Source organism: Sceloporus undulatus, chromosome 5, assembly GCF_019175285.1.
Source record: "Sceloporus undulatus isolate JIND9_A2432 ecotype Alabama chromosome 5, SceUnd_v1.1, whole genome shotgun sequence".
Lineage (NCBI taxonomy): Eukaryota > Metazoa > Chordata > Lepidosauria > Squamata > Phrynosomatidae > Sceloporus > Sceloporus undulatus.
In genome coordinates, this window is record NC_056526.1 from 180,960,276 (window position 1) to 180,987,382 (window position 27,107).

At 39.9% G+C, this 27,107-nt stretch overlaps 1 protein-coding gene across 1 annotated transcript in view; it reads left to right on the forward strand.

The window, feature by feature from the left end:
• Positions 1-26,162, forward strand: part of PRKG2 (protein kinase cGMP-dependent 2) — a 65,702-nt gene extending 39,540 nt beyond the window's left edge. The window contains exons 9-19 of the mRNA XM_042469715.1: positions 1,880-1,948; positions 5,342-5,440; positions 9,837-9,984; positions 10,647-10,783; positions 12,770-12,859; positions 15,626-15,767; positions 17,951-18,114; positions 18,460-18,582; positions 22,462-22,524; positions 23,088-23,154; positions 26,067-26,162. Coding sequence (XP_042325649.1) covers positions 1,880-1,948; positions 5,342-5,440; positions 9,837-9,984; positions 10,647-10,783; positions 12,770-12,859; positions 15,626-15,767; positions 17,951-18,114; positions 18,460-18,582; positions 22,462-22,524; positions 23,088-23,154; positions 26,067-26,162 — 1,198 coding nt within the window. The remainder of the gene's footprint in view (positions 1-1,879; positions 1,949-5,341; positions 5,441-9,836; positions 9,985-10,646; positions 10,784-12,769; positions 12,860-15,625; positions 15,768-17,950; positions 18,115-18,459; positions 18,583-22,461; positions 22,525-23,087; positions 23,155-26,066) is intronic.
• The last annotated feature ends 945 nt before the right edge of the window (positions 26,163-27,107 follow it).

The following is a 27,107-nucleotide window of genomic DNA, read 5'->3' on the forward strand; positions in this document are numbered from 1 at the left end:
TATTTGTATACCGCCCTCTGGCAAACCAATCCGGGCGGTTAACAACAGTAAAATATAAAATATGACAATTAAAAACACTTTATCCCTCCCCCCTTAAGACAGTATTAAATAGTATAACATATTAAAAATACAATATCAAGGATAAAAACAGCAATTAAAACTAAAAACCCTGATATCCCTCTGTTGATCCTCAACCATCTCTAAGATGGGGCCACGGGAGGAATGAGGGAATCAGGGAACCTGGGAACCTGGGCCGGGATGGTTAATCTGGAAAGGCCTGCCGGAAGAGATCCGTCTTGACCGCTTTTTTAAAGCTGTCTAATGATGTTATCTGACGGATCTCATCCGGCAGGTCGTTCCAGAGTTTGGGGGCGACAGCAGAGAACGCCCTCTGGGAGGTTGCCGCAAGCCTAGATTTTAGAGGCTGCAGTAAGTTCCTCCCAGAGGACCGGAGAGCGCGGGGAGGATTGTACGGGAGGAGGCGGTCTCTAAGATAGTTTGGGCCCAAGCCATTTAGGGCTTTAAAGGTGATAACCAACACCTTGTACTGGGCCCGGAAGCTGATAGGCAGCCAGTGGAGGGACCTCAAAACCGGAGTAATGTGGTTCCTCCTAGATGTACCTGACACAAGCCTGGCTGCCATGTTTTGAACCAGCTGTAATTTCCGAGTCAAGCACAGGGGTAGCCCCATGTAGAGTGCATTACAGAAATCAAGGCGTGAGGTTACCAGTGCGTGCACAACCGTCTCGAGATCCCTTACTTCCAGAAAAGGGCGCAGCTGGCGTATCAGCCGAAGCTGATAACAGGCACTCCTGACCGTCGCATTTACCTGATTTGTCATCAGGAGCGACGAGTCAAGGAGCACCCCCAGACTGCGAACACAGTCGCTGGAGGAGAGTGTGACCCCTTCCAGGACGGGAGGTTGCAACCCAATTCTTGGTTTCGGGGCCGCTACCATGAGCACCTCCGTCTTGTCTGGATTCAGTTTCAATCTGTTTTTCCTCATCCAGCCCATTACCGCCTGGAGACATTCATTGAGAGAAGAGATGCCATCGGAATTCGAGGCCGACGAACGAGATACGGAGAAATAGATTTGGGTGTCATCAGCGTACTGATAACACCCAGCACCATAACTCCGTATTATCTCACCCAGCGGCTTCATATAGATGTTAAATAACATCGGGGACAAAATAGCCCCCTGAGGAACCCCACAAGTGAGGTACCTCTTACTGGAGCTACAGTCCCCGAGTAGCACCCTCTGAGACCTGCCCGAGAGGAAGCTGATGGCTTGATTCATGAACAGCCATGGAAATCCACTGGGTGGCCTTTTGCAAGTCACACACTCTCTGCCCCAGAAAAACCCATAATGGGTTCCCTTATAGGGTCACCATAAGTTGGAAATGACTTGAAGGCACACATCAACAACGTATTAGAATCCCATTGGGGAGTTACGTTTTCATAAGTGGACTTGTACCTACAGGACAGTTCAGAAATGTTTGTATCCAGCATTTTAGTGTGCAGGGGAGCTAGCAGAGCTGTGTAACATTCACTGTGATACAGGATTCCAGCCCTAGTTTTATGCATAAAGGTTTAGATGTTTAGCTTAATGCCTAATAACAGTCCCCTTATGTTTAAAAGATCAAGTCCCTAGGTTATAGGATTGTACCCTTGGGAAATGGGACCTATTAATGGACATGTATGGGACTGCACTGTTATCTCATTGGTTTTGTTGGGTTCAGATGTATATGTGTGTGTGTATGTGTTCAGTAATCTTAAATTAGTTGCATATAAATTAACACTAGCTATGTAACATCTTAATATTTCTGCTTATGCCAGAGAAATGTTGTCCATGTAATATTCTGGTCTTTTCTTGTTAAAGTGATGATGTTCGATCTGCTAATATAATTGCAGATGAAAATGACGTGGAGTGTCTTGTTATTGACAGAGAGTAAGTAGCACCTTCATATTTTGCTGCCTTCTTTCCCACAGTTATTCAAAAACTTTCACTCTATATATCAGCAACAGTATAGCTGATATATAACAAGAGCCCTGGTGGTGCAGTGGTTAAATGTCTGTACTGCAGTCACTCACTCACAAACCATAAGGTTGCAAGTTCAATACCAGCTAAAGGGCTCAAGCTCGACTCAGGCGTGTATCCTTCTGAGGTTGCTAAAATGAGTACCAAGATTGTTGGGGGCAATTAGTTTACACCTTGTAAACCACTTAGGGAATGTGTAAGTGCATTGATAAGCGGTATAGAAATGTACCTGCTATTGCTATTTTCCTTTTACTTGATGATACTCCTTTTATAATCTGAATGCTCATAGCATATTCATGTCCATATGTACCTTTATGAGTTTTTTGTAGTCATCTTTTGGCAGTGACCATTGTGGAACTAAAGTTGCAGGGAAGAGTCCAATATGCTTTGAGATTATAAACCAGCATAAGTTTGAAAAAATATGTTTCTGTGGCTGACTGGAAAATATCACATATAGTTCAGGGGGAAAAGTGTTCTGTGAATCTACCTTAATAGATTCATTATCTATTATAATGAAAATTAAAGAGAAAGGAAAATTATGTCCGTAATGTTTTTGTACCAGAAACTGTTATTGAATCTAGTAGGAATATAGTAGTTTCTTCTACCCTGAACTTCAGATTTAGACACTAAATTATGTAGTGTATAATACTATTATTATGTATATGATAGTATAAAGAAGTGAAAAAGATCTATAATTCCTGGCGAATTGATATAGCTGATCTTAGCCTGGAATGAAGTCAAGGAGGATTCTGGTGTGACACCTGCATTCCATTAATAGGGGTAACAAATGTAAGGCTGCAGACAGTAAACCTTCCTGTGATTTTGGTGCAACAATCCTTATCATTTGTTACCATGTTAATGGAGTGATTAGAGAATGCATACAGCATAAAACACAAGGTACCACTCTTTTAGCCTGGCCTGAAGGTGTTTTAATCCATCTGGACACAACTAGAGATACAGTGCTGAGCAAATCAAAGCCCTCTGTTTTAAATATGATAGCAAGGCAAACCATCAACATATATACTAACTGCCATCTCAGTTGAAATAGCTAACACAGCACCACCTGTGCACTAAGAACTGGTATCAGCAGGGAGACCCTTAGATTTTCAGAAGTACCCCCTGAGGGAATAAAACCCTAAGGGGTGGAAAAGGAAAAGGAGCCCAATGAGGAGTGACTTGGCTGCAGAATACTGGCTGATGCTTTAATGGAAAAAACCCAAAACCAGGCCAGGAGAAGCAGGAAAGAAATGGGATTGCTAGTGAAATTCCACACTGCAAGATTTTATTGCAGGTCCCACATTAATTTTTCCATGTTAAGGAAGAGCTGCAGTTTTTGCCTGGAGCAGCAAAACACAAAGTATAGTCATATGGTTTGATTGTGTATTCCTGCATGGCAGGGGCTTTGACTGGATGGTCCATGTGGTCTCTTCCAACTCTGATTCTATGATTCTGTGGTAGAAATTAGCTATCATGTGACTTCATGGAGAGAGAGAAAGCAAATCCTGGCTTTTTCCCCACTTACTAATGCATATAAAAGCTCAAAATATATTTACACTATCATTTATTAAGTGCATAATAGTGCAAGGCCTTTTAAATGATGTAAATGTAAAAATTAATATATTTTTTTTTGCCAGAATACGACACTGAGACACAGTGAACAAATTCTGTAAACTGACTGAGTGCAGATAACAAAATCCGTATCATTTAAAAGTGCCATATTAGTGAAGTGCTCTAAAGTGAATGAAGCCCCTTAAAGCAAGGTACACCTACATTAGGATACCTGGATGATTCTGTAAGAAAAGAACATCAGGTATCTCACATGGAATCTGTTAACAGCATCAAAGATTTGAATTGCCTTTAAGTGACACATGTTAGATGTTCAGAAAGTTAAAGAATGTCTTTAGAAAATGTGTCTTTCCACTGAAAAGGTGAACATAACTAAAATGGTCCAAATAAAAGCAGGAAGAAGGAAAGGGGGATTAAAAAAAATAGAAAAACTTGCTTGTTAGTTTCAGAAAGTACAATACAAGAGTTATCTCCAGTTTCACCTTTGGATGAATATATTCTTTAAATATGTGGCGATGTGCTGACCCACTAAGAATCTAATGGAAATTAATTGCTTTGTTGCTGGCAAAAGCTTTTTCCTTCAGATTTATGGAACAGACTGAGAAAGGAAATGTATATTGATGTTGTTTATGGTCCAGTGTGCACAAAGTATGTTAACAGGGTGTGAATAAATAATGTGTGAATGTAAAATAACAGACTTTTCTTCCTGGATCGAAGTCCATTTAATTCAACAATCTAACAGGGCTACATGCCTCAAAGGTTGGATGCCTTAAAAATAAAGTGTAAAGATTGAGATTCAGGGGCTGAAGAACTGGAGAAGAAGTACTTAAATGCATGATCCTGTCTAGAACAAGTGTATACAAATCTGTCATGTGCAAAGGTGTATACAGCCTCCCAGCCTTGTATATGGAATGCCTTTGTCCAAGGATGCCATCCCTGTGGCTTTTTCAGTGCCCAGCTAAGACTTTCAAAAAGAATGAAAGCAAGAAAGAAAGCCCAAGTTGATCTTGCATTTCAGCAATTTTCATTACTGACTTTAGTTTTTAGATACAGGCTGAGTCTCCCTTATCTGAAATGCTGGTGCCTCACAAAACTACAAATCCCAGGATTTTGTAGGATGAAACCATGACAGTTAAACTGGTGTCAAATTACATTATTTTTACAGTGTAGATGCACCCTAGGTAATTTATAATTTAAACATTTTAATATGAAAATAAAACCTCAAAACAAGGTTAGGCATAAAAGAAATACACTTGTCCCTCCACATTCACTCGCGTTAGGGGCACAGGACTACTGTGAATGTGGAAAAACTGCAAATAACCCAAACACTATGTTTTTACCTGAGAGATCACCTCTCTAGGAATCTCTAGGTCCTCCAGCGCAACTCTGTGGTCAACATCTGCCGGACATTGACCATAGAATTGCACTGGAGGAGCTACAAATGCCTAGTGGAGTACTCTCTCTAGGAATCTCTAGGGTCCTTCAGTTCAACTTTTGCTTAAAGTTGACCATAGAGTTGCGCTGGAGGACCTAGATATTCCTAGAGAGAGCATATTAATAAAATCTGTGAATAATCAAATCCACAAAAGTCAAAGCCACAAAGTAGAGGGATGAATGTACTATATTTTATAGGATCTTCAACTGGAAAAAAATAACTTAATAAAAATATGATATAGTGTATAGAAATTGAATACTTCAGTAATTTACTACATAACTTCATTCTAATTGTGTCTGCAGAACCTTCAACCAAACTGTTGGGACTTTTGATGAACTCCAGGCTTACCTTGTGGGCTATGTGGCTACTTTAGCTCGAGATGATGAAAAAAGGAATGCACGGTAAGTCTAGCTGATGCTCAAAGTTCATGGAAGGCAACCTTTCACAAGCAATATTTTGTAGCCACTTTCATGCCCTGTAAAACAAGCTAAAGCTAACACAACCCTTGCCAAGTTTTACAATATGTTGCTGTTGTTGTTGTTGTTGTTGTTGTTCTTGTTGTTGTGTGACTTCAAGTCATTTCTGACTTATGGTGACCCCGAATGAAATCTCCTTGGAATCCAAGATGATCAAATTGAGGCTGTCATATTTTGGCCATATAATGGGAAGGCATGGATCACTAGAAAAGACAATAATGTTAGGAAAGGTGGAAGGTAGTAGAAAGAGAGGAAGACCTCATGCCATGTGGATGGACTCAGTTAGGGAGGTCATGGACTTGAATTTGTAGAAAATAAGCAGAACAGTGGAGGATGTAGCTAATATCATAACTTATATCTATATCCATATCTTATATGTAAATAATATATAAGAGCAACTGAGATTATAATACCAAGATCTTCTTTAATGGGCATATGCTGTTGCCTTTTGCATTCAGCTGTTTTCCAGTAGAGCTGCTCAGAAATGACATATTCCACTTCAGTGATATTTTAATATTTCAGCTGCGTTCCTGTAATATATGACATCACTGTAAAAATCACAAGGCATTTTTTTTGGACTTCCAACATATTGGTTGAAATCCAGAGACTTCCCCTCCGCTCATGTTTTAGAGCTTCCAGGTCCTTTCTTTGCATGAGTGCTTTTGCATTGCATTTTCCACACAAAATAACAGGAAATTCTTAAGCAAAAAGGTTTCTCATAGGAAACTTACCACATACAAACTTAAACCTGGTTGCATGCAGTTTGGGGGTAATATCTCCTTGAGGCTTTTTGGTGTTGTGTGCCTTCCGGTCTTTTCTGATTTATGACAACCTTAAGACAAACCTGTCATGTTTTTCTTGGAAGATTTGTTCAGAGGTTTTTTTTTCTCTTTACCTTCCTCTGGGGACTGAGAGAATGTGACTTGCCCAAGGTCACCAAGTGGGTTTCCGTGGCTGAGAGGGGATTCAAACCTTAATCTCTAGTGTCGTAATCCAACACTCAAATCTTTACACCACACTGGCTCTCTGTATTAGTATAATTGGGGACTTTGCTAGTATAACTCCTTTTTCCAGTGTTGCATAAAGAGATATCCAGTACCTCATTACACAATGTATTTGCCTGCCTTAATGGCTGGCAAATCTAACCATGGTTCCATACCTTCACCCAAATGCCCACTGATTGGCCTTTGCCCATTTAGACCTTCAGCAAATGCTGAAGGATCTCTGCTTTTGTTTTCCCTAACCTTTATTCAAAACAATTTAGGATGGCTCAATTTGGATTTATAGTATCGCTATGCATGCTGTCCCACTGTAAACATATGATGCCATCTTTTATACTATGGTTTTAATTTCCTAGAAAATGATGTTATATTGTGCCCGAACAGACATGCCAAAATAAAGCTGCTTTGGGTCACTTTAGGTATGCTGTTTAAATGGACTAGAGCATGGCTTTAGCACGGCTTCCAGCCTCTTAGGACGCATGCAGTATTTAAACAGCATACCACCAAAGTGACCCGAAGCAGCTTTATTTTGGCCTGTCTGTTCAGGCCCATAATTCTTGAGCTTTTAAAAAACTTATGGTAACTTATGGTGGCCCTATGGTAGAGTTTTTTTGGTAAGATTTAATCAGAGGAGTTTTACCATTGCCTTCTGAGGCTAAGAGAGTGTGACTTGCCCAAGGTCACCCAATCCATGGCCAAGCATATATTTGAACCCTGTTCTCCCTGAGTTCTAATGCAGTACACCACAATGACTCCTGTGTAGAGCTCTTGTTGCCTATTGTATGCTACCTCGAGAAAACATTTATTCTGAAGGGCAGCAGTAAGTCTAATGAGCCATAAGCAGAAGAGTCATTAAAATAATTATTAAAAAATAAATGCAAGGCTAAGAGGTTGCTTTCAAATTAGTTCTTGTGCAGAGTTTTTTTGCAAGGGAAGGAACTACTGCTCAGAGCAAGAGGTATACAGGCACAGTAATAGCAAATGATACTATATGTTATGAGACTCATTTTTTCTCATAATGCTTTCCGTTTTAATAGTGCATTACAGCAGTATAGAAGAAGAATCAATACAGTAATTGAAGATATTGCAGTTGTCATTCAGATGGCCATTTTTATTTTATTTTATTGACCCTCAGTTCATTCCTATAAACAAGCTTAGAAAAATTACATTTTTGGAACTACAACTCTCCAAAGCAACTCCCATGCTGATTGTAGGATTCTGCAAATCAACAAAGTATCTTTTCAAAGCTTTGCTATAAAGGTACCAAATGCCTTTAAGAGATATTATAAAACCAGATGACTGTTCATTGGACAAATTACCTTTTCTGATCGGAGGTACCCAAAGAGATAGAATGCAATCAATATTTAATATCTCATAAAATGTTTCTATTGGAAAGGTGCTTTAAATAGAACTGTAGGAAGCAAATGAAGCTCATCTGCACATAGTTTGGATATCTGATATAGAGAGAAGCCTGCTAACCTTTGAAAATTCTGTAGTCTTATTTCAGTCATATTTTCCTTAAATTTAAATTTTAAAATTCATTTTAAATCCATTTTCCTATTTTATTATTTTTCCTGTTGAAAGATAATCAGTTTTATGCACACATGTAAGTCTGCTTTCCTTTCAGTTTAATAGACTTTTGTATAGAGGGACATACATGGAGAGAGATACTTCCCATTGCTCTGAATGGAGACCTTCCTTGTCAATTGAAGGAACTCTGTGTATAGTCATCAGATCCTATCCCTCTCTCTCTCCACCATGCTCAACTGCATCAAATGATATTTTCTTCCAAGGGAAGCAAGGTTTTATTAAGGGCTTCAGTAATGCCATAGGGGCCATGAGTAACTTATACCCTCCCCAAAGAGTACCTTGACACAAGACAATGGCCAGCGCTGGCTCTCATCTATGAGTTCCTATATAAACCCATCCAAGCTTTTGGATGTATGGAGAGTGCACTTTTCTTGATTCCATCAGCCTCACATGAAGGTTTAATGAGAACATGGGAGAGGGCCTTCTCCATGGCTGCTTCCAGATTCTGGAACTGTCTTCCCAAGGATGTTATACTGGCTTGGTGAGTGTATCTTGGGAATTGGCAAAATATGCCTGACAGAGAATTAACAGCAGTAGGTGGATGTTAATATTTGCTATCCTGTAGCTTTGCTGGATGCAGGCTCAGATGATAAATCATTATTTGGATTAGAATGCTATCATGATTAGAGAAGAAGCATTTTATTGAAGTAAATTAAGACACTTGAATTATGTCTTAATTTTCCAGATCACAACAAGCTTCTTGCTGGATTTAGTGTCTTAAGCCTCTCTCTGTGTGTATGTGCCTTCAAGTCACCTTGCAACTTATGGTTACCTCATGAATTTCATAGGGTTTTCTTAGGCAAGGAATACTCAAGAGGTGGTTTTGCTAGTTCCTTCCTCTGAAATAAAGACATCACCACCTGGCATTCCTTGGCAGTCTTCTATCCAAGTACTAAGCAGGGCTGACCCTGCTTAGCTTCCAATATCAGGTGGGATCTAGTGCCTCCATGGAGGAAGCTAAACCTGCTAAATTTTGTTTAAAGGTTTTGTTTTTAAGTGTCTCTTCTTCAGTTTACTTAATTTCAATTTGTTCCCCAGGGCAAACAGAAGAAGAAGTGTAAATACCAAGGATATGGTTTACTATATGATATATATAGTAAATCAATGATATGTATAGTATATGTGATAAATATAGTGTATGTAAATGCCAAAGATATAGCTCGAATTCAAAGAATCCTGAGTGGAATGAGAAAATGTAGTGCTACTTTGAGAACTTCAGTAAGGAAAGGGTTGCATCTCAGTACTACAACACATGTTTTGCGTGCAGGTGATCCCATGTTCAGTCTCCAGGTAAGGCTGAAAGGAAGGTGTATTTGAAATTCTGGAAATACAGACAAATACTGAATGAGATGGACCAATAGTCTGATTTTGTATAAGACATCTTTCCATGTTCCAGTGATGAAAAAGAATGATATGGCTGCTGTATATAGATTTCAGTAAGTCATAAGAAAACACAGTGAAAAGCCTCAGCCAGTGTTTCACACAAACAGAAGAATGTCTCTAGTCTCCAGTTTACATTTCACTTGCAATGTTCTGCTGCTAGTCTCTGAACTCAGCCAGTCTCTGAACACAACAGATGTTCAACTAAGAGGAGGAACCAAGCCAGCATGAATGAAATGCTTTTTGAAAAGCTATTGGACCACTATTGTACTTGTCTGTAGCAAGGCAAATAATAGTAAATGATAAAGTGATACTGAACTTAAGAGGATATTTTATTTCTTTTAATGCAGAGTTTCTTCCTTGGAGCGACCCAGTGATGTTTCTTTGGAGATGATACAGCTGAAAGAAAAAGTAACCCAGTTTCCTACCTCTTGCCCATTTCAGAACCTGGAAATTGTTGCTACTCTGGGTGTTGGTGGATTTGGAAGAGTTGAGCTTGTAAGGATTTGCTTTTTAAATGTTTTACTTCTAAGCCCAATGTTTTGACATAGTTATTCAACCATATTTTTAAAATAAATTCTAAAGCTTCCAGAGTTCTATCTTTTAACTTTATACTTTAATATATGAATCTCATAAGAATGCCTCAAAACCTCCAAGACTCAAGGGTTTTAGTGTCTATTGTTTCAGTGTGTTTAGGGAGAAGATTTCTCAAAAGAAATAATCTATACATCATTTGTTCTCAGTCTTTGGTCCTCCATCTGTTTAAGAATTAATTTCCCAGAATTCCTAACAATTGGCTGCACTTCATGGGGCTTCTGGGACTTGAAGTCCAAAATATTTGAAGGACTAAAGGTAAGAATCACAGTATAGAACATATAGTATACACAGGCTAGGATCTCGTGAAGTCAATGTTTATTGAATTAAATCCTTGCTTTCCATGACGGTTTAGATGTGTGTGCTTAATATTCTAGGAATGGCTAGTCCTATATTCCCGAGAAAATTTTCTTATTTATACAGGCCCCCCTTATGATGCAAACGTATTTTTTTCCTGTTTATAGTTAATGAATTTGGTGAAGGTCAAAGTGGGAAGGACTTTATTTTTTGTGAAACACTTTTGATAATTTTTCTTTTCTTTTCTTTTTTCTTTTTGGTGAGTTCAGGTGAAACTTAAGAATGAAAACATAGCATTTGCCATGAAGTGTATTAAGAAGAAACATATAGTGGATACCAAACAACAGGAACACATTCACTCTGAAAAGAAAATTCTAGAAGAAGCTTGTTCTCCATTCATTGTGAAGTAAATTGTTTTATATTTCCTATTTTGTTCTAATGACTGTTAATAGAAAATGACACCACCATTTGTTTATCTGGTTTCTAGTTTGTGCCACAAACTGAGGCGTGTTACATACCGCTGGATTGCAGCAGTCTCCCGCCCCCGTCGCTTGCAGTGTCCAGGAGCCGCAGTGGCCAAACCGCACAGCTCCCGGACGCTCCGAGGAAGGAGCTCGGAAATCATGCTCCTTTCTGGGCCCCGGAAAAGACGTCACGAGGCGCTAGTCGTGCACTTGTGGCGTCACTTCCGGGGCGTGACATGCGGACGCACAGCATCCACTACGTCAATATGGCGGTGGCCGTGTGGAAAGGCCGCCGCCATTTGTTACGTACTCTGCCCATAATAGGAGTAAGGGCGTCTGGAAGAGAAGCCCCTTTTTCAAAATGGGATGTCCTAAGGACATCCCTTATGGTGGTCTGTAACCCGCCTGAGATTTCCATTTCTATGTGCAACTCAGTGATGATCCCTTAACACAGAGCTACATTAAGGAGTAAAAATGGAGTGCCATTCAAGATACAAATTTTATGAATAAATATAAATTTTATAAATAAATAAAGGAGTGAAGAAGGAAGGGAGGGAGGGAGGGAGGAAGGAAGGAAGGATGGAAGGAATTTGCATTCCTCATTGTGAGAGTATTCCAACCACATCAGAGAATTATACCTCCATTGTGATTCTTTCCCCAGTTACCAACGTAACTGCCCCCTCATAGCCACACAACACTTTCCAATAATAATAATAATAATAATAATAATAATAATAATAATAATAATAATAATTTATATTCCACTTAATCACTTGGAATCCAAGCAGATTACAACAATATGACCAGCTTCTCTTGTGAGCTTTTTGTCAAGATCCACAAATATTGGGATATACACTTTGTGAGTTTTTTAAAGGCATGTTTAGCATATGGATCTTATGTTGAACTTCTTCCCCAAAGGACATAATTAGAGGAATAGCTTTGCATTTTAACTGGAACACTGGATTCCTACCAGATGCAAAGGAATAGTGCTGTTGTGGTGGTGAAGTAACTAAAACAGGGATGGGAATTGTATATTCCAGCAGATATTTTTAGACTGCAAGGCCTAGCAGCCCAACCCTACATGATCAATGGTGATGAATCCTGAGAGTTGCAGACCAAAAACATCTGGATGTATTGATTCCCACCACTGGACTAAATAGGTTGAGCTATTGAGCTGTAATTCAATAACTCTCTGGCTTGATTCTTGTTTCAACCACCAACTTACTAAGTGAACTTCTTTCAGATTCAGTTCCATACAACATGGAGAAATAACAATATTGCCTTAGGTCTAAAACACACTGCAGAAGTAATCCAGTTTGAGACTGGATTATTTAACTGCTTTGGCTCAGTGCTAGGAAATTATTGGAATTCTAGTTTATTGTGGCACCAGAGCTCTCTGACAGAAATGGCTACATGTCTCACAAAACTAGTTTCCAGTTCCCTAGAATTGAGCCAAGGCAGTTAAAGCAGTTTCAAACTGGATTATTGATACAGTGTGTTTTGAACCTTACTTGACAGCATCAATGACACAACGAATCAGGCACTGTCTTGAAAGGGCCATGTTTGCAGGACTTTCCAAGGATTACTACTTCCATTGCTACTGTGTTGCCAAAATTTGGCAATGCAGTGGTAGACAAAAGCCCAACTTTCACGTTTAGAAAAGCTACCTCTGATTGCAAACAAGTGGCACTGGCTCTCCCGAAACCCACCTGAAAACAAGGCACCTAGCTTTAATATAGATAGATATAGATATTTGGCACACTGCAGAATATCAATAGCATTCCCCTGCTTTATAGGTTTGCTCTAAGGATTAGAACTGGAGAATGCTTGAAAGCATTATCACTGCTATGCTAAACAGATTTCTTTCCTTTTGTTTTAGACTACAATTGGTTTGAGTATGCTTTTGTCTTTCTTTTGTTTGGCTTCAGATTGTACAGAACCTTTAAAGATAACAAATATGTTTACATGCTTTTGGAAGCCTGCCTTGGAGGTGAACTGTGGAGCATCCTTAGGGACAGGTAATGATGATTAAAATAATGTGTTCTTCCTCCCCTGTCTCCTCCAGTTCAACCCTATGAATCTTGTTCTGTATGTTTCATATTCTTAAGGGTTTGTGTCTTTTAAAAATTAAAACAATGCAAGAAAATCTACAATGAGCCATAAAATGATTGTCTCCTTAAGAGCCTTTTGTGTTGCCCTGAAAGCCCCACAGAAAAGGCAGAACAATCTAAGAGCTGTAAAAAAGTTCAAAAAAACATGTAAATAATTCCAAACATTATCTTTTGTAAGAAATCATTAAAATAATGGGAGATTTTAGAAAAGAAATAAAACTTTGGACAATTATTCAACAAAAAACAAAAAGGAAGGAGTGTTGCAAAATAACTTTTAACATATCTTGTAAAACATTTTCAGTGATATATTTTCCCTTCAGACTGCAACAAGATACAAATGGAAAGGATGTTAATAGATTTTTAATATTATAAAGACAATGAGAATATTTTGTTGTAGCGTTGCAATGAAAATTTCTGGTTTAATAATAAAAAAATGTAATTAAAAAAGCCCCACAGAAACAGATGTCACAGGGAGGTCTGGGAATGCAGTCTAGAAACATACTACAATTTATCCTAATTATGTTTTATGAGATAATGCTTGTGTAGATCATAAGAGTTTACTTGACAGAGCTTAGGGGGGAAAGAAATTGAAAAATAAAAGCTTTCCATTTTATTAACTCCCCAAAGTGCTCTGCTTGGCACAGGTTAGAATAGCCCTTAAGTTGATACAGCAATATTGCACAGATGCCAGAGTTGGACAATTTGTGCCAACTCAGATAGGATCTGAGTGAAGCTCCAAGGTCTCCTAGGCTTGCATGCTGCCATGGAGCGCACTGACAGACTCCTGAAGGAGAAGGTTTGCCCAACTTATGCCCATCGGCTTCAATTTATGGCAACCCTACAAAGAGAGAGAGAAAGGTAGTATACAAATGAAATACATGAAAATGAAATGAAGTATGTTTCAATCAGCTTTAGTTTATCCTGGAATGACAATATGCATGTTAAGGACATAGTTCTATATTTCAAAACTGAGTATGAGACAGATGCAAAAAGGGTGTCAACTCTACCATAATTTTTCAAAAGGTTCCCACTCTGGGTCTTGCTTGGGTCCCACTTTGGGAGAAAGTGGCATACTAAAGAAATAAAGAAATAAACAAACAAACAAACATCCCTCTTTCCTACTGCCTCCCACTTTACTAAGCATTATCTATTTTTCTATTGAGTCATGTCTTCTCAGGTTATGTCCATTGTATGATTGCCTCAGTTTGATCGATTTGGCTTTTAGGGAGAGTTCAAGCTTGATTTAATCTCAGAACCATTTAATGACAGTTTTGGCAGATCATGATATCCCTAGAACTTTCTTGCAGAGCTGCATTTGAAATGTGTTGATTCCCTTCATGTCAACTTTCTTCACTGTTTATCTTATACAGCCTTATTTAGAAAATGGCATGGACTGTGGTATTCAATCATAATTTTTACATTTGAGGATCTTATCATAGCTGGCCTTCCAAATCCTCATCTTCTTTTAATTTCTTGACTTAATTAACTACCAGAGTCTTTATCCACAACTTTATCAACTAATTTAGGGGTCTGCTTTCTAGGGCTCTGGTTTCCAGGCCAGCCCTAAAGTCCTTTTGTATGCATACCATGATTTAGTCATCTAAATTTCATGGTCCTGGAGCTATGACTTCGACCCAGACAGGCTGACATTATAATACATTGGATTTTTTTTTAAAAAAATAATTTTCAAAACCCTTGGCTTTTGATATCTGTTTTATGATAGAGCTTTTGAATTATTGTTTTTGATACAGATCTATACATGCTCACCTGGAGATAAATCCTATTCAATATACATGGGTTTGCAGTATAAATGTGGTTTGTTTTCTTCTTTTAAAAGTCTTAGCGTTTGACTTATACAGCATATATAAAGCGCATTAGCTGAAAAGTCTCATGGAGCTGTACTGCATCCTAAAGAAGGTATTTAGGATTGCAGACTGAGGACTTTATGTATGCGCGTGACTTTGATATAACCCCAAACCTTTCTTAAAATGAGAATATGGGAGACTACAGCTAAGATCTGAGATTGTGCTTGCATAGTGTACATCTATAGTCACATACTCAAGTGGTGGTTGTATAACCAATTGGACCAAATGCATTGGACAACCCATTACATGCCTGCCAATCTGTTTACTACAATCCCAATGAACCAATTGGTACATCAAAGGCACTGATAAGTACTTATGTCCTGTCCAACTGTACATGTGCAACAGTTTCATTTGCAGAAATCTACTTAAGCAACTCTGAACTGAATACAGGTATTACACCATCAGAAAGATGCAACCACATGTATAAGGGAGCCTACAAATGAGTAAAATACTAATAAGATGCCAGTTGTCATTTGCAAGTGAGAATTGGCTGGAAAGACAGCCACCCTCACTTTCTATTCCTGCCAGTTCTCTCCTAATATGACTGCTAGCCGTGCTTACAACATGTAAAAGCAGCCATTTAAAATACTCCAAGAGTAATTTTAAAAGGTTTGAATCAGTGAGAGGAAGAAGGAATTAAGCATTCCACCTCCTCTGTTGATTCTCTTCAAGTGTCATGCGAGGGCATGACACTGGTTTAACATCACCAGCCTAACATTTAGTTATAAGACTGGTTTCTCCCTGTTAATATATAGTATATATGGTGTTATATTTCTAATCAGAGAAAGATATGGAAAATTTCTTTCAGAGGTAGCTTTGATGAAACCACTACAAAGTTCTGTGTTGGATGTGTGACAGAAGCAATTGAGTATTTGCATTGCATCAGTGTGATCTACAGGGATCTGAAGCCAGAAAATTTAATTTTGGATGCCCAAGGATATATAAAATTGGTAAGTTGTGTGTGTGTGAAAAACATTTTCTAGATTCTATGGAGCCAAATGTAATTGAATATTGCAAACATAATCACAAGTCCCAACATATACTGTATATTAAACAACAATACATCAAATTATATATTAAATTCAACACATATGCACTGTCCTCAAAGTTCCATGCATCCAGTGAGTAGCCAGGACAGGACCTGGCTGCAAGGTTCTTCTGCCTACACTGTCCTATAATATTGCAACATTTGGATTCAAAGTTTAAAGCCCTAAATGAAAAATAGAAGCAAATGCAAAAAGGAAATCACATTACAAAGAATTTACCCTTCTGTTCTCTTGTAAATACACACAACTGAAAATACCACTACCTTATTCAAAGTAAAAAGGACCTATTCCTTAGCTTTGGCGCTGCAACTTCTCTCCAACTCCAGTTTTCTTTCTCTCATTCCGAACTAAGGTTTCCCCACCCACTGGACCAAATCAGTATTCATCAAAGTTACATGTATGTGTGTTGCTGTACGAGGCTTCTCTGTACTCCCATCAGGCAATACATGAGAAATTTAAGACCACATAATTTTTGAAGGCTCTAAAACATTGAAAGTACTACTATTTTTTCCTAGTGATTTAGGAAGAATCCCTACATCTTTGCATGTTCCTTATGTACTTGATCAGTTTTGTAATGTGGGAAGGAATTCTACTGTGGATCAGCAATTGTGGACATTCTTAGTCAAATATATATCTCAAAATTATCAAAGGCCATTTGCTCAGAGGCGCAAGCATATGTGGAAGGAATATTAACATGCCACATTGGATGGCATGAGGATGGACCCCAGGGGGTCATTTCTAGCCCATTCATCACAGTTGTGTTCTTGCAAATGCATTGCTGATCAAAGAGTCACATCTGCATACAGGGACAGCTGTAGAATTAGGCTGAGTGTAGTGTTATAAGATAGCAGTTCCTAGGTGTTGTGATAAGGAAAGAAGTTGTTAAGTTATTTTGATGGTTTTACCGCCAGGTAGACGGAGACAGGGGTTTGTGGGATTTTCTGCTTCAGTGCCAAAATAACTTGGTTGGCCTCGAGTACCATGTACCATGATTCTGGGAGAAAGAAAGCCATCGGCTGCTCTGCCTTCAAAATGCTTCAAACTTAGGCCTTGGCTTATGACCCAAGAAGAGCTAGCCCTCTGAATAGCTAGAGATAAAGGAGGTTAATTGGGAGGGGATATATGCTGCATCTACATTGCAAAAATAATGCAGTTTGACACCATTTTAACTGCCATGGCTCCATGCCATGGAATTTTGAGATTTGTAGTTTTGTGAGATATTTAGCCTTGTGTCAGAGAGTGATGGTTTCACAGCAAACTACAAATCTCAGGATTCCATAGCATCAAACTGCATTAATTCTGCAGTGTGGCAGTAGCCTCAGTTTGTGGTTTAGTAGAGAAGAAACTTGGAAAGCAGAAGGATTGTGGTTCAGTCCTGAACATCTCCAGGTACATGTGGAAAGACCCCTGCTTGAAACCATGGAGAGCCGCTGCCATTCCTCATGGTAGAAGAATGAGATGTGTAGATCAGTAAGGCTTGGTATAAGAACATTCTCTGCTTTATTAGTTTGTCTAAAGCTTGAGGTTTGTTTCATGCAACAGAATAGGGGAGTAACCCAACTGTGAGTTCAGGACGTAACATCTTCATAACTTGAAGCTGATTTGAAAGAAGAACATATAGTTAATATGTGCAGTTTTTGTGTTCAAGTGCAATAATATTATAGCATTAATCTAACTTTATGTTGTCTGCTTCTCTATTAGGATCTATTGCCATGGTGATTTGCACTTGTTACTGATAAACTTTGCAGTTTATTGCAGTTTAATATGGAACGTTGCCTTGTGTATTTCTCTTGAAAGTTAGAAAGATAGGACATAAATATAAAAAAGAAGCAAACTACAATAAATATAATAAGCAAAATACAACAAATACAGTGCATTTGCTGCTTCTAGTAGTGAAATAAAATGGATTAGTTTTTATGACTGATGCATTTCCATTATGTCATGTTTTACCAAGAAGAAAGCAATGGGACTCAAGTGAAGTTAGAACACAATATTCTTAATGTAAATGTTTAAAACTATTCTGCAAACCAGAACAACCAAACTTTTATGTCAGTATCTGATAACAGTAATTTCCTCTTTCCTATGAGGTTGATTTTGGCTTTGCTAAGAAGATTGCAGCTGGACAAAAGACCTGGACATTCTGTGGGACTCCAGAATACGTAGCACCTGAAGTGATTCTGAATAAAGGCCATGATTTCAGTGTGGACTTCTGGTCTCTCGGAATCCTTGTATATGAACTGCTTACAGGGAAGTAGGTGCCAGGCATTAATGCTTTTTTGCCATTTTTATATCTTGTTTAATAATCAGGTTATTGTTATTGTGTTGTTTTTAGCTGACTGTTACAAACTAGAGTGAGAATATAACTAGAAAAACCTTTGCAAATGCTGCAGAGACATCAGCTCACACATACAATGCTGGATTAGTTGAACAGACAGTCTCACGCAGTATAAGGCAGTTTCCTATTGACTTTGACTAGAACAGAATAGCATTCCCTTTTAGACATTACCAGCTTTTTTTTCACTTAACCATTTTTTTCTTTTTTTCCCCTTTCCCTTTAAAAAAAATACACTTCTTAAAATTGTGACATCTACTCTAGCCCTCCATTTTCTGGGGTTGATCAAATGATGACCTACAATTTGATTTTAAAAGGCGTTGAAAGGTTGGATTTTCCCAGAATAATAACAAAGCGGCCTGAAGATTTGATTCGGCGGCTCTGCAGGTGAGAAGGGCAACTGTGCTTTAAAGATGTGAGAAGAATACTTTAGTAGCATTATATTCAGTAAAACATCCAAAATCAAGATGGCTAAGTTTTAACTAAATGTGTGTGTGTTTTAAAAAGCAAACTGTTACTGTAAGGTCCTGCCTGTCTGTACTGGGTTTTTCTCCAAGGTTATTGTTTGTTATAAACTGATTAGCATCACAGTCATCAGAATATTATCATTTTACAATGCAACCCCATACATACCTACCTGAAAGCAGAAACTGGACAGTTAATTTTAAGAATGAATATAATGCAAGTCATTCACAGACAGTCTGATTTTGGGTCACGGTTTTCTTATATTGCAGAACGGCTCCTTCACTGCAAACTATTGAAAGTCAGTTTTCCTTGGATAGCCTGGGATGGGCAGCTGTCCATCATGGGAAGAGAATGTGGTTGGAAGGTGTCCCTTTTGTGATACATTATTCTTCCCATATTGTCACTTTGTACACCCTGGTAAAGGTAGAGGCCAATTTTAAACAAAATAACCAGGCTATTTTATCATGATATAAGAATTACTTTTAACTGTGCAGGGACTAGTCTGTGGGCTAGGTCCTCTCTCATTATGGCCTGCTGTATCTCTGTCTCTTTTCTGAACATTAGCCTGCAAAGGTTTCTATTATAATCAGCTATCTCTGGGCTCCTCTGTTCACTTTCTTGCTGGTTGCTAGGCAACTAACATCAAACCGAGCACTTAGCAATGAAGAAGGCTAGAAACCATTTTGAGATGTATCTTGCAAGTGTTGTTGCCAGTTGGCAGTTAATTAAGTATCAACATGAACCATTGTGCCCACAGTCAAAGCTTGGCTGGGAACGTTGAATTGACATTTCCCATTCTTGCTAGCATCATGGCAGTGTTGCACATCAGGTTCAGAATTTACAAGTGGAACAATCTTGATAGAGCTAAGCAATCTCTAGCCCATACTGCACGGGCCTTTGCAGCACCCCCGTCACCTGCTAGGGGTTGGCCAAGGACCTAGCGTCCATACTGGCCTCACCCCTAGCACATGACAGGGGCGTAAAAATGGCTGCGCCCTATACACACGTAGCGTCGCGAAAATGATGCGTTGAGTGTGCCATTGGCACCTCGTCGCGTCATTTCCGAGACACAAGAAGAAGCCCCATTTCGGCGCTTCTTTTTAGCTGCGCCAGGAAGCCTCGTGGTTTGGCCACTGAGGCTTCTCGGCGCAGCTAATGATGGTGCAGGCAGAGCGCCGCTTTTCGGCGCTCTGTAACGCGCCTCTGGGTTTAGTTTGTGCCTGGTTAGAAAGCCTCTAGGGCAGTGGTTCTCATACTTGCCCTAGATGTTTTAGGTTTCAGCTCCCAGAAGCTTAAACCACCGTGACCAATAGACTGGCCTTCTGGGAGTTGAAGTCTAAAAGATCAGGAGGCCCAAAGATTCAGAATGACTGCTTTAGAAATGCTGCCTCGAATTCCATCACAGAAAAAAGGGCAGAGCACTAGGAAAACTGGAAGATCAAGGGTGGTACATTCCTTGAAGCAAAAGAATGCAAGAAACTGAAAGTGGCACCTTATTTCTAGGTGTTCTACTTCCTACTCTTCAAACAGATTGCGTACACTGAATCAGCACCTTAGTGCCCTAGAAAAAAATATGTGTTCATCCTCTTTAGCTTCATGCCTTGTAATTAACTACCAGCCTGCAGCAATTTTAATATTGTATATGGACCATGGGACGTTTCTGCTGTGTTGTACGCTGGAAGTATACACGATAGTTGTAAAGTGGCGCTTTAGTGCCACATCTTTTAAATCAGGATGGGTCAACTTAACTTTGTAACTCTTGGTTACTTGCAGAGCTGTGGAAGCACTTTCAGATCATGGGCAGGCATTGTCCTGGTTGAATCTCCCTTATCTGAAATATCTGAATATTTGCACATACACATACGCAAATATTACAAGATGGGATTTCTTAGAGACGAGACCCATCTCTAAACACAAAATTCATTTATGTTTCATATACACCTTATACACCTGGCCTGTATATGTTTCATCTACACCTTATATACACAGTCTATTTTTAGCCGCCTTCGGTCCCTTTTAGGAGAAAGGTGGGATAGAAATCAAATCAATCAATCAATATTTAATAATTTTGTGCACGAAACAAGGTCTGTGTACACTGAACCATCAGACACCCATGAAAAATGTTTTGGATTTTGGAATACACTCAGCCCTTCACATTTGCATCTTTGACTTTTGTGGCTTTGTTTGCGGATTTAATTGATAGGTTCTCTCTAGGAATCTCTAGGTCTTCCAGCATGGCTTAGCTAGAAGCTGAACAGAGTCATGCTGGATGAGCTGGAAATTCGTGGAGAAAACACATATCTAGGCATTTGTAAATCCTCCACTGCAATTCTATGGTCAGCTTCTTGTGATGTTGACTGTAAAGTTGTGCTGGAGGACCTAGATATTACTAGAGAGGTGTTCTCTCAAGTACCAAAAAAACAAGTGGTTTTTTATTTGTGGCTTTTCCTCTTTCATGGGGGTCCTGCACCCCTAACTCCAGTGAATGTGGAAGGCCAACTGTATTTTGGATGTCAGAATTCGAATAAGGGAGACCCAAACTGTACATGCATGCACTCTTCCACAGATATTGCCACTTTGGGGAATGGCCTGCTTGCGGGTTTCCCAGGGCATTTAGTTAGTCACTATGGGAAGAAAATGATAAACTAGAGAGGCCTATGATATATTCTATTTGGACTTTTCTGATGTTCTTATGTGACTAACAGTACACGTTTACCAGTTCAGCAAAAACCAGCCTATTGTCAGAGCTATAGTCAGAAAGTTTCAGATTTCCAGTAGTCTTAAACCCTGATAGATTGACCAGCAGGACCAATAAGCAGAGGTTAAAACAGATGGAATGCTTCCTCTTGTAATCATTCATATGCTGTATCACTAGTGTCTGTGTCACCTGTGCAGTAACTCATGGTGTCACTCACCCATTGACCTTCTCCCATAACACACCATACAGAATTCTTAGTAATGTTTCTTTACTGATGTTACCCATAAATTGTAATTTGCCCATAGTATTAAATGTGCCATGTGACATAAACAACTAGCAAACTTAAAATTATACTTTTAAATTCCACTGTTACATGTATTTACATTTACATAATTTCATGTGGTTAAAGTGAAAATTTGTTTAGATGTGAATTTCAAAAAATAAAAAGAGTAAAATTTAAGAAAAAAGCCCGGAGGCCTCACCTTTGTCTGCCCACTTATTATTATTATAATTATTATTATTATTATTATTATTAAACTTTATTTCTAAAGCGCTGTAATTATACACAGCGCTGTACAAAGTCGGTATAATTAAGGAGTATATAAAAGTCTGCCCAAGGCATACTTTCTAAGATAATAACAATTAAAAGAGGAATAGATAAAATTACCATATAGAAAAGAAAAACAAATTAAAAACATCAAATATAAAACAAATCACATCACATCAAATGTTATCAGACAGCCAGATAACAATCGCAAATTCCCTGAGAACGCTTCCCTAAACAATATGGTTTTCATATTGTTCACTTAGGTTCGTCCCAGCCATACCTTCTCTTCCACTGAGCTCCACTGTTTTAAAGGGATGGAGGCAAACACCACAGCCCATTCCTACCAAAAGGCAGGCATTTGGGGAGCAGTGGTGTCAACCCCCTTAGAGTGTCATCCAGTGTGGTCCAGGTCCCCCTAGTAATGCCCTGGCTGTTTAGATGTAATTTACAAGCCCTTGGGTGCACATGAAGTTAATATTTAATAGTGATAATATTACCAATGATGAAACATCCGGATTATACAATCTTTTATCTTTTCTCTTTGTTGTTGTTTCAGACAAAACCCTACTGAGAGATTAGGAAATCTGAAGAATGGAATCCATGATATTAAGAGGCACAGGTACAGAAAGAGCAAGCGGGGTTGGGCAGTAACTCTGCATTTGTTCTTCCTGCACAATATGATTGCTTCTTTTTGCTGTTAATTTTTTGAGATAAGGGTGGACAACGTTTGACTCGGGGGTTACATGTGGTTTATGATCTCATCTCAAAAGTCTGCTGCAAGTGATGAGTTCAGAGTGCTGGCATGAGCAATTTGTCCCTATAGACTGCTGAATGGAGAGGAAAGGGAAGAGAGAGGGAACCATAGAAAGGGGGGATAGGAGAGAGAAAAGGGGGTAAAAGGTGGGGAGTGGGCAAAATGAGAGGGAAACAAGACATAATAAAACAAACATAAAACAGAATAAAATAAAAAGATGATGATGACAGTAGAAAGAAAAGGGGGTAGTTCTGTCCACTGCTGGCATATGATCACAGTAGATTGCCCATGAGTGAATACAGCCCTTGATATGAAAAAAAGTTACTTTAATATGGTTGTTTATGGAATTTTCCATAGAGATACAGTGTTTCCGTAACACTATAATTACTTCATTGTGCTTTGTTTTTGTCCTTAATTTTTATTTTTAGATGGCTGAATGGTTTTAATTGGGATGGACTCAAGGCAAGGAAGTTATCATCGCCTTTAAAAAGAGAGGTACTGAGCCAACAATACATATTCTGAGATGGTCTTATTTGTGCTCTGTTTTGGAGAGGTGGGGTTATAAATCCAGCAGAAACAGCACCCTCTCCTTCACTTCTCACTGTCACAACCCCAGCATGCCTGTATTTTCCCTTTTAAGAACTGGGAGTTCCAATATGGAAGGGGAAACCCCTGCAAAAATCTCTGTTGATTTGAGTGGTCAGGATGGAGACAGAGGTGGGTTACAGACCCTGCACCCGCCCCTTTCAGCAGCCGCTGAGGTCCCGATCCGCTGCTTTTCAGGCTGCAGGGAAGCGGCAAAAGGCCCCTTCCCCGCAGCCTGAAAAGGGGTGTCCCTGGGGCTTCAAGCCCCAAGGACACCCCGCGGCGGCGGGAAGGAGGAGAAAGGGGCCGTTTGGCCCCTTTCTCCTTTGGTCCGCTGGGCGCAGCTGTCTGAAGGCTGCGCCCAGAGGACCAAACCAGGAAGGAACTCCGTTTCGGAGCTCCTTCCTGCTCCATGCTCACTGGCGCGGAGCGAGGACATCACGTCTGCGCCGCCCCATATAGAGGCGGCGTGGCCGTGACTTCCTCATGGCGGCCCCCATGTAGATGGGGCGCCGCCATTTTGTACGGAGTCAGTCCGTACTAGGGTTAGGGGGGTGCGGAAGCACCGCACCTTCCTAACCCTAGTACGGACTGACTCCGTACTTTAGTGCCCATCTGTAACGGGCCAGAGATATCAAATCTTCCTTTCTGAGACTGGAGTCTCTAGGTCTTGGAGGGAAGGTTCCAATTAACCTTATAGCTGCAGCATGCATCTTCAAGGCCACAGGATTGGTGCTTAAGTGTTTGGAATTAACTGATTGCCAATTTGCACTGGTTAAATTGCATTTGTGTTAGTGAACCTGCATTGGGAGTCAGTAAGTTTCCCTTTAAAGTTCTGACCAGTTATTAAGCCATGCTGGACATTAATGTTATCTCCTCCCAGCATAGCTGTTGTATCACTGCTAGAGATTGGGGGGTGGGTGGGCCACTGAGGAGACCCAGTAGCTCTGTTCTTGTCATCAGACTCCACCATTGAAGGAACCGCCATGCTGAGAGGAGGTGTCTTGTCTGAAAAGTTGGGGTTTGGAAGGAGAGGCAAGGCAGGTACCTTTATCCCTCTTGCAGTGGCATCACTGGGGTTGGTTTCATCCCAGTGTGATAACTCATGCTGTGACTCTCAGGCTCTGAGCCACCAGCTCAGTAGTCCCTCAGAAATAGATTGAGCCACTATTAAAGAGTGTCTGAGCACCGTTCAGCAAAGGGAGAGGCTTCCAGGAGTTCTCTGTGGCATGTGGACAGTGTCCCAGCTGGTCTCCTTGCCATGTCTGGATGGATGAGCTAAGTCCTTCACAGGAGCTTCAGTCTCCAGGAGTCCTGGTCTACCTGCAGAGAGGCACTGCAGTAAACTTTGCACTGGAAGGCAAATATCCCCTCTGAGGTATCACCCAGTGTGCTCCTCGCCTTCCACACCCCTTAGAAACGCTTATGCATCATTCAGCTTTGAGGTACAGTACCTTTATCTGTTCCAAGTTCTGTTGAGGATTAAAGTTACAGGAGTCTTGTTTGGGATCCAGTCCTGATACCTAACTTCATTAATAACCAAACTATGGATTTAAGTAACCAAAGAGAGGGGGGGGGGGGGGAAGATGTAGCTACTTTTGGTGGCCATTCGTTCTATGGCAGGAGCTGCCCAATTAAGAAAAAAAGACACAAAAGCATAGAAATGGTTCCTCTTTAGCCATCCTGTTCTATGAATGGAGTAGTCAGCATTTGTTGAGACCAGAGATAGGCAAGATATGACCCTACAAATGTTGTTTGAGTACAACTCTTGGGTATGCTGGCTATGGCAGACTATTGGATTTGCTGAAAATTGATATCCAACATCATCTAGGTGGGAGGGGGGGCATAGAGTTTACCTGTTATTGCCTTGGTCCATACAGTGTACCTTTTAATAATAATAATAATAATAATAATAATAATAATAATAATAATTTATATCCTGCCCCTTGAGGTCAATCGGGACGGCTAACAACAATAAAATACAATACATTGTAGATCAAAATTCCCTCCCCCCTTTAAAAATTATTAAATCAATTATAATTAAAACCAACTAATTAAACAACATTAACACATACACATTATTACAAGACATAAAAACACACACACACACACACACACACACACAAAAAAAAAACCCAGTAAACTTCGGTTGCATTTCCAGGGAGGACCTTGGGGACTCTCATAAGAACAGGGTTCCTGAGGCTGGGATTATCTATTCCAGAAAGGCCTGCTGGAAGAGCTCCGTCTTGACAGCCTTTTTAAAGCTGTCTAAAGATGTCAATTGGCAGATCTCGTCTGGAAGGTCATTACATAATCTGGGGGCGACAACAGAAAAAGCCCTCTGGGAGGTAGATAAATACAATGGATTATGTAGGTATATAAAACTTCTGCTAGATCAAACAAGTGGCCAGTCAAGAGGTAACATGGCACAAAGCAAAAGAACATGAGCAAAAGAAGAGTAGGCCCTTGCCCTAGGGGGAAGTTCAAACCAAGGAGCCATTTTGTCTCCCCTAGGATCCCCCAAAATAGCTTTTGTAAAAATTCAAAACCATGTCCCAAATGTTTTTAGGTCCCCAGTAGGAGATATGGAGGGAACAAGAGTGCCTTTGGGGGCAGGCTTCTCTGGGCCAGTTGAGGCACAGGAGAGGCCTACTTTTCCAAGAGGAAGTGCTGTAATATGAGTAACTGTCTGTCACCATGATAACTCAGCATGCTTTAGGAATGTGACTGGGAAGTCAAGGCAAAACCTTCCCTTATAAAGCATCATAGCTGCTAATCATGTAACATCACTTTAACTTGCTTTTCTTACAACTCTGTTTTAGCTTTCAGGCCCAATGGATTACAGCTACTTCGACAGATACCCCCCTGAACAGGGAATTCCACCAGATGAACTTTCGGGCTGGGATAAAGATTTCTAAGAAAGGAGAATCATCAAAGGAATTAATCATTTTTGCAGTGCAGATCGTCTTTACTAGTCATATATGTATGTTAAGATCCTAACATGGCTGCATTCAAAACTGCAGGATTTCAGCATTTCAGTGTCAACTGGATTTGGATCACACCATGTTCTGCCGTGTAACTTCACAGCATGAAGCATTAATCTGTAAAAGGGATGGGCAATTATGGCCATCCAGATGTTGTGAACTATAACTCCCATTGTCTCTCATCATTGATGATTCTAGTGAGAGTTGCAGCCCCACAATATCTGGAAGGTCAGAAATTGCCCACTTCCATGTGTGCACAGGCCGGAATACTCCAGTAGCAGCCTGCAGTATTCTGGCCCCAAAGCTGCCCTTGAAGTCCCATGTTACCTGGGCACTCCAGAGTGACACCAGGCAGTTGTTCATACATGAATCCTGCTATGCCACCTGCCCATGACAACAACATGAGTAACTCCCTTGAAGTCAAAAATGAGGCTCCCAGCATCAATCATATAGTTGGGTAACCTTGTTCTGATGTCAGAGGGAACGGCTCACACTACAACAGCCACCTGGCATCACTCTGGAGGTTTCCAAGTTTCCCGGGAAGATCTGAACCAAAAGGCAAGATTTTAAAAACTGTTTTAGGGATGTTATAATATGGGTTCAGTGCTGAATTGGTTGTACGTGGTCAGGACAGTTTGCACTAGTGTTGGGGATTGGACCCTGTTATCTGGACTGCTTGCCATGAGGACAGGGTAATGATATGTTCTTTGGCCTGTGCAGACACGGCCTTATCTATAATAATATGTCTTATGAAGGACAGAACAGAGGTAGCAAGTAATTGGAATATGCTTAATTATGAGATTATGTCCTACAGAGGTGTGTGATGCTTTAATTACACCAGCATCTTTGCTTGCCTTGCTTTACATAAAATGGCGCTGG